Source organism: Mobula birostris, chromosome 6, assembly GCF_030028105.1.
Source record: "Mobula birostris isolate sMobBir1 chromosome 6, sMobBir1.hap1, whole genome shotgun sequence".
NCBI classification, from domain to species: Eukaryota; Metazoa; Chordata; class Chondrichthyes; order Myliobatiformes; family Myliobatidae; genus Mobula; species Mobula birostris.
This window is the reverse complement of record NC_092375.1, coordinates 39,238,365-39,252,315: the sequence shown is the minus strand read 5'-3', so window position 1 is coordinate 39,252,315 and position 13,951 is coordinate 39,238,365. Positions and strand designations below refer to the sequence as shown.

Sequence of the window (13,951 nt, the reverse complement as noted above, 5' to 3'; positions counted from 1 at the left end):
CTTTCCACTCTTGACAATTTACCTGTAAACATTTCATCACCGTGCAATAAGACATCATCAGTGTGCTGTTGATTGTGGAGTGTCCTCTGAATGAGCAATGAGCAGCTGACTGAGAAGTATATAAGGGCCAAGCATTCGCAGGACACTCTGCAATCAAAAATGCACTGACAATGTCTCATCACATGGTGACAAAACATTGCACATAAGTTGCCAAGATCTGAGAACAAATCAACCCAACATTGAGCATAATAATAAAATGTTATGGTGAATAAAGATTCTAGTGTTAGAAGTGGTATGTGAATGTAATATGTTAAAGTCCCTGAATTCTCCAGTAATGATGTGCTCTGGACAATTTCTGCTCCACTACCAACCTGGTCCACATTTACTTAGAGCAGATCTTTTGCAGAGCTGGTTCCAACCAGTTCAGTCAGTTCATTTGTAAATATCATAGATATAACAGCTGGTTAAAGCTACGCTACCAAGCTAAACTAATTCTCAAAGATTTCAAAATGAGTGAATATTTGCCAATATTGGAGATACTCACAAACATGACAAATAAAATATGCTATCAAAATGTTAAAAATGAAAAATAATAAAGCTAAAATTACGTTTCTTTAGATCGATTTAATTGCAAGCTATACTAAACTTAGTTCTCTCCCATGCACTAGGTATTTTCCAGGAAATCTGCCATGTGGAAACCATTTGAATCTTTCAGTGAGATTCTCATTTATACATTCTTCAATCGCTCTTCAGATTACCAATATGCCAATCCAATCTGGTGAATCTTTGTTGCACTCCTTCTAAAGCAAGTAAATCCTTTTTAGAATATCTAAGGTAGAGCAATTAAAATTGTTTACTTTACTCCAGTCATGGTCTCACTAAGGCCATATATAATCCTACTAATGTGAATTACATCCTGGACTTGTGTGCATATGCTGACAATTTTGAGACAGTTTTGTCATTATCTTGTTCAGTTAGACTCCTCTGAGGAATTGACACACTGCTGAAGAACCCTATCCCCCAAAAGATTTCAACAGGGTTTCCAGAACTACAGCTGGAAGGGAAATGTTAACAAAATTATTATTCTGATGCATTTATAAAAGTTAGCATTCTATCAAATTTTTAAATATATTTTAAAGATTATTTACTTCAACTTTAATTGTACTAAATATCTAGCATTCAGAAACTGTTTAGTGACAGCTTTGACAGAAGTTCTATCTTCAGCCTTCCCTTCTGCAGGCTCATCTAGGGAGCAGTTTCACAGTGCTGCCGACCCTCCAGCTGCCATTCAGCTGCACGTTTAGAGTTCAGAAATCCAACTAGCAATATACCTGATGTTGTAGTGTGTGAAGGAAGAGAAGTGGGTGCAGTTACTGTTAAGAGAAGGTGCTCAAAAAGCTGAAGGACCTAAAGGTACATAAGTCACCCAGACCAGAGGAACTGCACCCTAGGGTTCTGAAAGAGGTAGTGTTAGAAATTGTGGTGGCATTAGAAATGATCCTTCAAAAATCATTGGACTCTGGCATGGTGCCAGAGGACAGGAAAATTGCAAATGTTACTCCACTCTTTAAGAAAGGAGGAAGGAAGCAAAAAGGAAATGATAGACCAGTTAGCCTGACCTCAGTGGTTGGAGTCAATTGTTAAGGATGAGGTGATGGAGCACCTGGTGACACAGGACAAGATAGGACAAAGTCAGCATAGTTTCCTTAAGGGAAAATTCTGCCTGACGAACCTGTTGAAATTCTTTGAGGAGATTACAAGTAGGATAGATACAGGGGATGCAGTGGATATTGTATATTTGAATTTTTAGAAGGCCTTTGATAAGGTGCCACACAAGGCTGCTTACCAAGTTAAGAGCCCATGGTATGACAGGAAAGTTACCAGCATGGTTAGAGCACTGGCTGATCGGTAGGAGGCAAACAGCAGGAATAAAAGGACCCTTTTCTGGTTGGCTGTCAGTGACTAGTGGTGTTCCGCAGGGGATCGGTATTGGGACCGCTTCTTTTTATGCTGTATAAAATGATTTAGATGATGGAATAGGTAGCTTTGTTGCTAAGTTTGCAGATGATACGAAGATTGGTGGAGGTGCAGGCAGGTTGAGGAAACGGGTAGGATACAGAAGGACTTAGACAGGTTAGGAGAATGGGCAAGAAAGTGGCAAATGAAATACAGGTCCACAATCCCTTATCCAAAATCCTTGGGGCCAGTTGCATTTCCGAATTCAGAATTTTTTGTATTTCAGACCCTCCTCCTGATACCAAAAAACACGTATGCTCAAGCCCCTTATTTAACCTGTCTCAGTGCAGTGGACTTTAGGACCCGGCAGCGCACCAAACCTACGCACATCCTCCCGTATACTTTAAATCATTTCTAGGTTACTTATAATACCTAATACAATGTAAATGCTATGTAAATAGTTGTTATACTGTATTTAGGGAATAATGACAAGAAAAAGTTTTATTTCCAACAAAAACATTCAATAAAACATAAGAATATACAGCTTCAAACGAACTGAATCAAACACATGGTAAATGACTTATTGGAATAAATGTAGAACATCACTGTCACTATAAAACTTCAGTAACTTGGCTTTCTGTTTATTTAAATCATATACAGTGGTAGTTCCGACACTATTTTCTTCAGTATGACACTGCACAGACACACCACGATCAAGCTTCTGCAATAACTCCACTTTCTGCGTTATTGATAATGATAGATGCTTCCTTCTCTTTTTCACATTGTTACCCATAGGGGTATCTGCAGCTTTTTTTGACAATTTCACAGTGAAATTAAACACAAAGTCAACAGTGCACACAAAATATCAGCGAACAGCAAATGCACGTGTAACCACTACGAGTGCTGAGCCACAACTGACGTCTGTCGGCCTCTGCTAGTGCTGCCACGTCACACCTGAGTGACATCAGTTGTTGGCGAAAAAAAACTTCAGTTTTCGGAGCTTTTTAGATTTCAGAATTTCGGATAAAGGAATGTGCACCTGTACAATGTTAGAAAATGCATGATCATGCACTTTGGTAGTAGAAATAAATGTGCCGACTATTTTTTTTAAACAGAAAAAATCAAAAAATCTGAGATGCAAAGGGGCTTGGGAGTCCTTGTGCAAAACACCCTGAAGGTTAACTTGCATGTTGTGTTGGTGGTGAGGAATGCAAATGCCATGTTAGCATTCATGGTCTAGAATACAAGAGCAAGGATGTGATGCTGAGGCTTTATAAGGCACTGGTGAGGCCTCATATTGAGTATTGTGAACAGTTTTGGGCCCCTCATCTTAGAAAAGATGTGCTGGCATTGGAGAGGGTCCAGAGGAGGCTCACAAGGATGATTCCAGGAATGAAAGGGTTATTATACAAGGAATGTTTGAAGGGTCTGGGTCTGTACTTGCTGGAATTCAGAAGAATTGGGGGGGGGGGGCGGGGGAGGATCTCATTGAAACCTTTCAAATGTCGAAAGGCCTAGACAGAGTAGATGTGGAAAGGATGTTTCCCATCTAGGACAAGAAGGCACAACCTCAGGATAGAGGAGCACCCTTTCGAAACAGAGATGCAGAGAAATTTCTTTCACCAAAGGGTGGTGAATTTGTGGAATTTGTTGCCACATGCATCTGTGGAGGCCAGGTCATTGGATATATTTAAGGGAGAGATTAATAGGGCATGTCCTCAAAGATTACGGGGAGAAGGCCGGAAACTGGGGTTGAGGAGGAGATTTTAAAAAAAGGATCAGCCATGATAGAATGGTGGTGCAGACTCAACGGGCTAGATGGCTCAATTCTGCTCCTATGTCTAATGGAAATAAGTGGTTCATATACGACCCAGACAAGCGGAGACATGGGGACCACAGGCACAGATTTTAGTCAGAGCGAGTGGTCCAGCACAACTCAGCTCATTCCTCTTCAAGTTATCTACAATAAAGCTGCAAAATGACTGAAGAGAACTTAATTTTCTTCTCACATTAAGTGCTCAAGTAATTGTTTACCTTAAGGAAATTGTTATCTGATCAGTTGGGCTTGTACAATCAAAAAAAAAAATGCACATTGCAATTTCAAACTCAACACTGGGAAGCAGCAGGAAGCTTTCAATGTTTACCTGGACCACAAATGTTTTGAGGAGCAACTTGTAAGGCTTTAAAAATAATCCATGTTCTTCCCCAATCCTTTCAAGCAAGCAATTAATATCATAAAGATAACACAATTCCAAAAGTTATAAGGTTTGTTTTAAATGTGTGCATAATAGGGGAAACTTTTGTTAAGGTCAACTTGGATTTTCTTCTAACATTACATTTGATTGTATTTATTGGTTCCATGTACTAACAGTAAATGTTTAGAACTTAATAAAATGAGTAAAAAGCCTTTTTCTGAAATGGGAAATCACAAGGAAGTCTTCCTGTAAAAACAATATTTTAGGTATCCAAGCAGAAAACATCAGGCTACCTATGAATAATTTTCCTCAAGGTAATATGTTAATGAACCTAACCCACTGGTGTAGGCTATTTTCTAAATTGTAGACTAATTTTTAAACTGGGAGAAAATTCAGAAATCAGAGGTGCAAAAGGAGTTGGGAGAACTCGTGCAGGAATCCCTAAAGGTTAACTTGGAAGTTGAGTTGGCTGTAAGGAAGGCAAATGGAATGTTAGCATTCATTTTGAGAGGACTAGAATATAAAAGAAAGGATGTCATGCTGATGCTATTTAAGGCATTGGTCAGACTGTGCTCAAGAATATTGTAAGCAGTTTGGGCCCCTTATCTAAGAAAGGGTGTGCTGACATTGAAGAGAGTAGTGGAGGTTCACAAGAATGATTCTGGGAATGAAAGGGTCAACATACAGCATGAGAGGAATTTGATAGCTCTGGTCCTGTACTTGTTGGGAGTTTAGAAGAATGAGGGGTGGGGGATCTCATTGAAACTTATTGAATATTGTAATTCCTAGTCCGAGTGGGTGTTTGCTATAATGGGGTAGTCTAGGACCATAGTTCATAGCTTCAGAATAGGAAAAACATCCCTTTAAACCAGAGATGAGGAGTAATTTTTTTGGTCAGAGGGTGGTGAATCTATGCAACTCATTGCTTCAGATGGCTGTGGTGGCCAAGTCATTAGGTATATTTAAAGCAGAGGTTGATAGGGTATTGATTAGTAAATGTGTCTAATGTGACGGGAAGGCAGAAAAATGGGGTTGAGAGGGATGGTAAATCAGACGTGATGGATTGGCAGAGCAGACTTGATGGGCTGAATGGCTTAATTCTGCTCCAATGTATTATGCTCTTTTAGAATATGACCATGTGCGCATGGAGGCCAAGCAACACAGGTGAATTTCATGTAGGGCACTTGGGAAAACTTCTGCAGGATTCCCTAAAGGTTAACCTGCAGGTTGAGTCCAGAGAGTTGTTTAACCTTTGTAACGTCAAAGCGTGTGAAATGGCTGATGATTTCACACACATTCCATAAGCAACAAAAACAGAAGTGAGCCACTGGGCCATCTTGGATTCATGTATAAGGATATGCAGCTCCCTCAAGTTCAAAAACTTTCACTGACTCACAATACTCCACCAAACTGGATTGCATTTTCCCACGTTTTATTATATCTGGCATTTCACCTTATTTCACCACTCTGTTCTCAGCAGATTTGATTCACCAACTTCATTATTCATTGTTGAAAATCATTGTTAATGGTTCAATCTACACTGCATCCCACTATTTACAGTGTCCCAACCTGAAAATGATAGATTTAGTCCTTCTCCATTTTCTGTACCATGGGCTCTAAATTTTATTTAATGATCTATTTGTTCCATTCAGTTTGAGAATGTGTCAATAGAAAACACATTGAATTCTATAATGGATATGTGGGACCACAATTTTAGTAATAATTTTTATTCTGAAATACTAATGCACAACAAAAGCATAATGATGTAAATGATGTAAAAAGTAACTAAAGACAAAAGCTTAGCTTCAGAACTTAAGTAGTAATACTGGCACTACAATTCTACCATCAGCTAGACTTCAGCTCTGTGGTTACTCCTTTGGATTCATTACCCTTGAACAAGAATAGGATTTTTTGGTATTGGGTTTCCTTTTATGACACCAAGCAACATTTTTGTTAGATTAATATTTCCAGAAGCCCAAGTTTAATATCAAAGAATGTAAAACTTTCAGCCCTTCACTTAACATAGATTAGCAAGATGTCTAGTATTTTATTATGTTAAAACATTCTCAAATGCAGAAGTACTTCAGCTGTTTAACTGTACAACTATTTCATGAGTAACAATATTGCAAACCACTTATCCTAAAGTAATCAGTAAGACAAAGGAGATGGTGATGGACTCTAGGAAGACCAAACCTGCACTGCTCCTTGTTACTATTGATGGCAAGGACATGGATGTCGTAAGGACCTAAAAGTAACTGGAGGTGCACCTGGATGATAGACCTGAGTGGAGCACCAACACAGAGAGTGTGTACGAGAAGGGCCAGAGTCGCCTCTACTTGCTGAAGAAACTGAGGTCCTTTGGAGTATGCCCGCCTCTCCTTGACACGCTCTGCCAATCTGTTGTCTCCAGTACAATCTTCGATGTGGTGGTGTGCTGGGGCAATGGCATCAAACATGGGTGATGCCAACAAGCTCAATAAACTGATTAGAAAGGCTGGCTCTGTTATAGGAGTCAAACTGGACATACTGGATGCTGTGGTATAACAAAGGACCTTCCAGAAAATCCTGGCAATTCTGGACAATGCTTTTCATCCTCTGCATGCTACCTTGGCTGAACAGAGGAACACTTTCAGTAATAGACTAAGACAACTGTGCTTCTCTAAAGAGCATGATATGAGATAGTTCTTACCCTCTGCCTTTAGGCTCTATAATGAACCAACTTATAGCTGGGGAAGTGATGTTAGACTGTTATTAACCTCTTTTTACCAGAGCTCTGTTTGACCTTGTTTACCACACCCTGCTGTCACGCACACCCCATGCAAAACTGCACAATACTACCATCACTTCTTGCCTGGATGGTATGAATGTGCACCCATCACTGTAAAATATTATGGTAATTCTTGCACTACCATCTCAGTGTTGGAAATCCTGTAATCATTAACTTGTAAATCTTGTACATCTTATTTTTAAGGTAACTTTTTATTTTTTCTTACATCTCTTCTAATATTTGTATATCTCTGCACTTGTAGTGCTACTGTGACAATTTAATTTCCTTTGGGATCAATAAAGCTATCTAATGTAATAACATTCCTTTACAGTTTTGGAATGCATAATAATGCAACATACAGATTAAAAAAAAATTCTAAAGCAGAAATAAATTGAGTACTTGTCATTCTTCTTGTAAATCAAAAAGATGGTTTGAAGAGGAACATAGTGGAAATGTAAAGTACTGATGTTACCAACCTTGAATAGTTGCCAGTGTGCTATTACTCATTAATGCTGGACCAAGAGCACCACCAAGACTCCCTGGATTCAGACTGAGTAAGGCACCTCTGTAAAAGCAAAAAATATGTAATATGTAATGTCAAAGCATATGCTACGATATCAGAAAAATTGTTTATTTTGTTGGAAGGAACGTGTGCAAGGAAGTCAACTGAACACTTTAATCGTTTGGCTATGACAATTATCGAAAATTTCCAATACTATTGTAACTTCCTCTGCTCACTAAATGAATAATCATAATAAATTTAAAACTATTCAGTGAAAATTATTCATTTAGTTCAGGACAAGGCACACAAATTAATTGTGCAGGTCTCCAAATCCTATTTCAGCAAAGCAACAAAAGGGAATTGATGAATTAAGTGTTCTAACTAACTAAATTATAAAATAATATTTCTGGTAAACCACTTGTTTTGAGGGAGCATAGGTCCAATTGCCACAACCCACTCATCAAACAAACGCAGCTTTCTTCACTGACTGTAAGTAGACTTATCACATTAAAGTTCAGAACAAGTGAAATCAGACCTGTGCATTTAGTGCAGGGGTTCCCAGCCTTTACTTATACCATGGACCTCTAGTTGGGGACCCCCGACGTAGAAGGATTCCCGTTAACACAAAAGCAAAATCATACTTTGAATGAAATACTGATTATGTCTCTTCAAAGGAAAACCAATTTTTAATACAAAATACTGTACCAGACCTTGCTGTTCTTTTAGTGATTAAAAAAAAACATGCACAATGCACTTCAGTACATTCTGTTTGTAAGATGGTTTGGAATTAAGGACTTGAAATTATGCACCATTTGCGATGGATGGTGGGGAAAGAATATCAAAATGAGGTAAGGGAGATTTAGAAGCTGTTGACATTTTACTTCTCAAATAAGTAAAGAAGAAATAATCTGGGACTTAAACTCTGATTTATGTGGAGATACCAATATGATAAAAAATTCTGGAGAGATGACAGGTTTTTTAGGGTTGGTTTTAACTAATAAATGGAAACCCAAATAGGTACTCAGCACTTCATTGAAATCTAGATAGAAAATGTCACTCTGGGGTTCTTAAGACTCCATTTCTACATTCCTTAATGTCTTGACCATTATGCTAAGTTATTTCATCTCTCCACATCATATAAAGGTAAATAAATGCAACTAAAATAAGAGTAAAAAGATTTTGCTTAAATTCTTGTAAAAATTAAAAAAATATTACCTGGTAAACACAACATTCATCCTCCTGAAGAAATTTAAAAATAAAACAAAAAACCCTATAAGCATTGACAGAAGTAGCATACTTAGCTGGGTACAGAACTATACAAATATAAAAATATATATTCCTCAATTTAAGAAAGAATTAATCAGCAGATATTTGCAATGGATTCTTATTATTCAACAACTTACTGATCATAATGAGATCAAAGGCTGAAAACAACTGTAAATAGATGTTTAAGGATGCACGATGTTGTACCATGGGAACATTTTTGGAAATACAGCAAATATTTGAAAAGTATACATACAGAACAAATGATTAAACAACTTCCAATTTATCCATATGTGCATTTGGCCACTTCAGAAGGAAGTTAAGAGTCAATCCTATCAATAGTTTCAGCATCACATTTTGTTCAAATTTAGCAAGGGTGAGAGATTTCAATAACTTGAGGAATATACAGCAAAGAAACAAGTTGGTAGAAGAACTCACTGTATCAGAAAAAGTCTGTCGACACAGATGGATAGCTGCAAACTAATGCAAAGGTTGATCTCAAACTTCAACCATCTCCTAACCCACTAAGCTTCTCCAACAGTTTGCACTTTCCCAGCATCTGCAGTCTCCTGTATCACTCTGATGAATACTAACGAAGGCCTGGTTTCACAATAATTAATGGTTTCATTAATCACCATCACTGATGCCAAGACTCTTCCCCCCCCCCCCACCCCACCCCTAATTTATTTAAACTTCAAGTCCCAGAGAACAGGATTTGGTTATTTCACTTGATTAGACCTCATTCAGTCACAAAACTACAGTACCCCTATTGAATTTTGTACACAATTGTTGGATTTTTCAACTAAATAAGGACAGTTTTCCAAAGGTTAAACTAGAAACCTACAATTCCATCATCTAAAACATACAGTGCCTTGATAACGTATTCAGCCCCTACAACTATTTTCACATTTTCCTGTTTCATTTTCTATACTTAAACTATTTTGAAGTCAGATTTTTCTGAGTTAATCTACAAAATATTGTGCATCATGTCAAATCAAAACAAAAATTCAAAAGCCAGTCAACAATTTACTACAAATTAAAAACCAATACTGTGAGGCTGAAAAAATATTCATCCCCTTTGTAATGACTATGCTAACTTTCCTCAGGTGCAACATACAGTATTACTTTACCAACTCACCCAATTTATTGAAGGAAGATCACCTGTTTTCAATGATTTCCTAAGAATAAATACCCTCTCTCTCTAAGGTGCAACAGTATGGTAGATTTTCAACAGATCAAAAGTATTCAAGACAAATCAGGGAAGGACTCAAGACTATCGCAACATCCCTCGGTGCTCAGTGCTGTCCATCGTAAAAAAGTGGAAAATATGAAACTACACCCACACTGCCTAGGTCAGGCCGCTGCTCTAAACTTAGCTGCCAGAGAAGAATGGCACTCGTGAGAGAGGCTACTGTGATGCGAACAGTAACTTTGAGTGAGCTGCAGAAATCAAAGGCTACAGCTAGAGATGAAGTTCATAGACTATAACCTCTAAAGGCCTTGCACAAAAAGGGTATTTATGGAATAGTGGGAAACAAGAAGGCCTGGCTTTAAAAAAAAAGCACATCCTTGCCCAAAACAACTTTTTGTGTTTGGACAAGACTAAAGTGGAACATTTTGGCCTCAACATTAAGCGGTACATGTGGCATAAATCTAACATTGTGCATCAACCAGATAACACCATCCCTTCTGTAAAGTCTGCTGGATGTAGCATCATGCTATAGGGATGCCTTTCAACAGCAGGGACTGGAAATCTAGTCAAGATTGATGGAAATAGGAATACTGTTAAGTACGGAGATATCCTGGATAAAAACCTGGCTCGAGGTGGCTTCAAATGAAAAAAATTATGTCCTTGAGTGGCCCTGAGTCCTAACCTTAACCTGAGCATCTTTGGAACCTCAAGATTGCTGTTCACCACTGCTCCCCAACTAAACTGGCACCATTCGAGCAATTTTGCAAGGAGTGGATAACATTGTGCAAAAAAAGGACTGTACAAGCTGACAGAGGTGGTTCTATTAAGTACTGAGCAAAGAGGGATGAATACATTTGAACTGCTGACATTTTAGCTTCTGAAGTTTTAGTTTTTCATTCTATATAATTTTCCCTGTTTTCGAGCTCTACTGTGAAAAAGGAGCATATGAGTCATAAATAAAAATTCTCAGTTAAATTGATCAACATCCCTGGTTGTAATACTCATTGTTATGAACGAAGTGTTGGGAGCTGAATACTCTTACAAACCACTGTAAAACACAGCAGTTAGGTCATTCGGCCCATCAAATCTGCTCTGCCATTTGATCATGACTGACTTATTTTCCCTCCAAACCCTTCTCTTCTGCCTTCTCCTTGTAACCTTTGGCACCCTTACTAATCAAGGACCTGTCAACCCCCAGTTTATATATCTCGAATGACCATCAGATAAATAATAAATAATGCTAAATCCCAACAGCTAGTAATGATTAGATAGTCAAATGCTTAGGTTTTCTATCATCTGCGGAATACATGTACTTAACATTTACTGCTAGGAAGGCACTGTCAGTGACTTGATGAGCCAAATAAACCCCAATCTCTTCATACTCTTTTGCAGGCATCTATTAATGATGTCCATTGATCATCCAAATCTATTGTATTAAAAGGAGGGCTCAAGTGTTATGTTGCTCTAACACTTCATCACAGACTCTCCTTACTTACAGTGTCTTCAACCCAGATGAAAGAGTCCATTTTTATGAGCTCATTCAATTCTGCAACTGACCTGAAAATGGAAAAGCATCTTTCTGCTAAATGAGACATACAATTCCAGTGAGGAACTGAGAACTGAATCTATCTTATTCAGAACATCCTTTTAGAAAAAGTCTCCACATCATGTCGCAAGGTTCAAGTACATGTCCGCATTTAAACTTGCATCATTTTTCTGGAGACCCAGACTACAGCCTCCAAGATTATAGTAGGTATTTTTAGTTTATTTTGCGAGGCATCAATAAGTAAATTGAAGAACTTGGTAAAAATGAAAAGGATATTTCTTGAGCATTGAAGATTCCCAGAAATCTGTAAACTCATTAAAAATGGCAAAGAAATAGTAAATGTAAATTATCTACAGTGCAAGAAAAACTTTGTTACTGACTAGAAAAAGAATGAGATACAATGGGTTTGTATCTCATTGCTCTCTGCCACTCAAATATTTCTCCACATTATTCGCAGTTCATATACTACCAATCTTCTTCCCCATCAAACCTAAACACTGTTATGCCATTCAAAATGAAGGATATTATTTAACTGTCCAGCTAAACTTCTTGACAGCTCTATCTCCTCTAATGTTTCAAAACAATTATTTATGTCTGGAGGCTAAAAAATATAGGTATTTGTAAAATAAATGGAACACCCGACACCAAAAGCCTTTTTTAAAGAAAAAAACTTGTCCACTGTAGCCACAAGTAATTCAGTTCCTTTCCACTTCACAAGAAAAAGCAGGATGAGTTCTTTTTTCAATTTTTACACTGGAATGTTACATCTTAGATGTATGCACTCACAGATACGTAGAAATATTATACACCAATGACTGAAGTTAGTGAAGACTTACCCAGCTGCAAACTGAGGGGCTGACATGAGGCCAGGATTAGTTAGTCCTGCAGCAGCAGCCATGGCTGCTAGGCTTGGATTGGTAGCAAGCCCAGCACCAGCGGGTACCTGTGCAGCTCCTGCTTGTAGCGCAGTGCCAGCTGTCTGCAGTCCAGAAGCTGACACCATGATTTGGCTTGTGCACAAAGGATTTACTAAGCCAGTTGAGGTTGTCTGTGTGGTACTGGTATCACTGCTGCTGGACGACTCAGTAACTGAAATAGACGCTGATGGTGAAGGGGTTAGAGCTGGAGAAGTAACTGTTGATGTGGAAACTGCAGAAGATAAGCCAGTGATTACAGATGCCACATTTGTTGAAGCTGTCACTGATGCAGTTGTACCTAGAGGACACATAACATGTATATTTTAGTACAAACTTTCCTGCTTGCTTTAGTTCTGAAATAATTTACAGAAAAATGAAAATGATGGAAAAAATTCATCCAAACTATTATAATATACTAATTGGAAAGAGTTGAGGGGGTGATCTAATAATGTTCTTGAAAATTACAAGTTTGAGAGGATAGATAAAAGAAGCTTCCACATGCAGTACCACAAAATAAGAATACTCATTATAAACGGTCACCAATAAAACCAATACAGAATTAAGTGACATAAATCTGGAGTGGTGGAATATTAGGCAGCTGAGGAGTCTGAAAATGATATTTTACAATTACGAAACATCTAGTTGAAATAGACAGAAAACGCTCCCATTCACAACAATGTTGAGAACTTGACAGCATCAACTGAAGATGATCCAAGCAAAGAAAATTCAAAATTAATGGAAGTATTTTTTAAAAGCAAAGAGCAACTGGTTAAGTCTGGAATGTACAGTCATGGAGTTGTACAGCACAGAAATGAGCCCTTCAGTCCACCGTGTCTATGGCAAGCTTTACACCCACTTGCACCAATCCCATCTACCCACATTAGGACTGTGGTCTCCTCTGCCTTATCTGTTCAAGTGCCTACCTAAATGCCTTTTAAGCAGAGCAACTGATATTGATTCCATCATCTCCTCTGAATGCACATTTCAGATATCAACCACTCTGTGTATAAAAAGACCTCAGATCCTAATTAAAACCTCTCCCTGTTAAGACTCATGCCCTTCCATTCTTGATACTGCTACCATGGGGAAAAAGATTCTGTTTACCATATCAAAATCCCTCGTAATTTATGTACCTTTATCAGATCACCCCTCAAGCATCTTGCCTTCAATTGGTCAGCTGATCCAATCTATTTTCAGTACTTAAAAGAGAACTGGACATGTATTTGTAAGGGGTAAACAAAGGGAGTGCTGGGGTTGACGGGGAATTGGACCAGTTGGATTGTTGTTTCATAGAGTTGGCAATGATTCAATGAAGTAAACAATCTAGTTCTGCAAATCTATGGCTCTGTGTTTAAGTGGATAGATCCTGCTACTGCTAATTACCCATGGGCTGCATGCTAATATAGTAAACCACAACATCTTCCAGCACTGGTATATGATCCAGTCACTCAGTACTCAAGTGGGGAAATCAGGCTAGATTCTTCCTCCTGGTCATTACTCAATAAAGCTGGATAAGTGGGAGTAAAATCAGCTTAATATACCACCATGGATCATAGTATAAAGATCCTGGTTTACCAAAGGGAATTCAGACCAGGTTCCTGCACTGATCCTTT

At 38.2% G+C, this 13,951-nt stretch overlaps 1 protein-coding gene across 5 annotated transcripts in view; it reads right to left on the bottom strand.

Moving 5' to 3' along the window:
- The window catches only part of LOC140198965 (POU domain, class 2, transcription factor 1-like), a 182,807-nt gene that overhangs the window by 16,560 nt on the left and 152,296 nt on the right, over positions 1-13,951 (bottom strand). For all 5 annotated transcript variants that reach the window (XM_072260282.1, XM_072260280.1, XM_072260284.1 and 2 more), the window contains 2 exons: positions 12,258-12,636; positions 7,395-7,483 (listed from right to left, as the gene is read on the bottom strand). In XM_072260282.1, the coding sequence (XP_072116383.1) occupies positions 7,395-7,483; positions 12,258-12,636 (468 nt within the window). The remainder of the gene's footprint in view (positions 1-7,394; positions 7,484-12,257; positions 12,637-13,951) is intronic.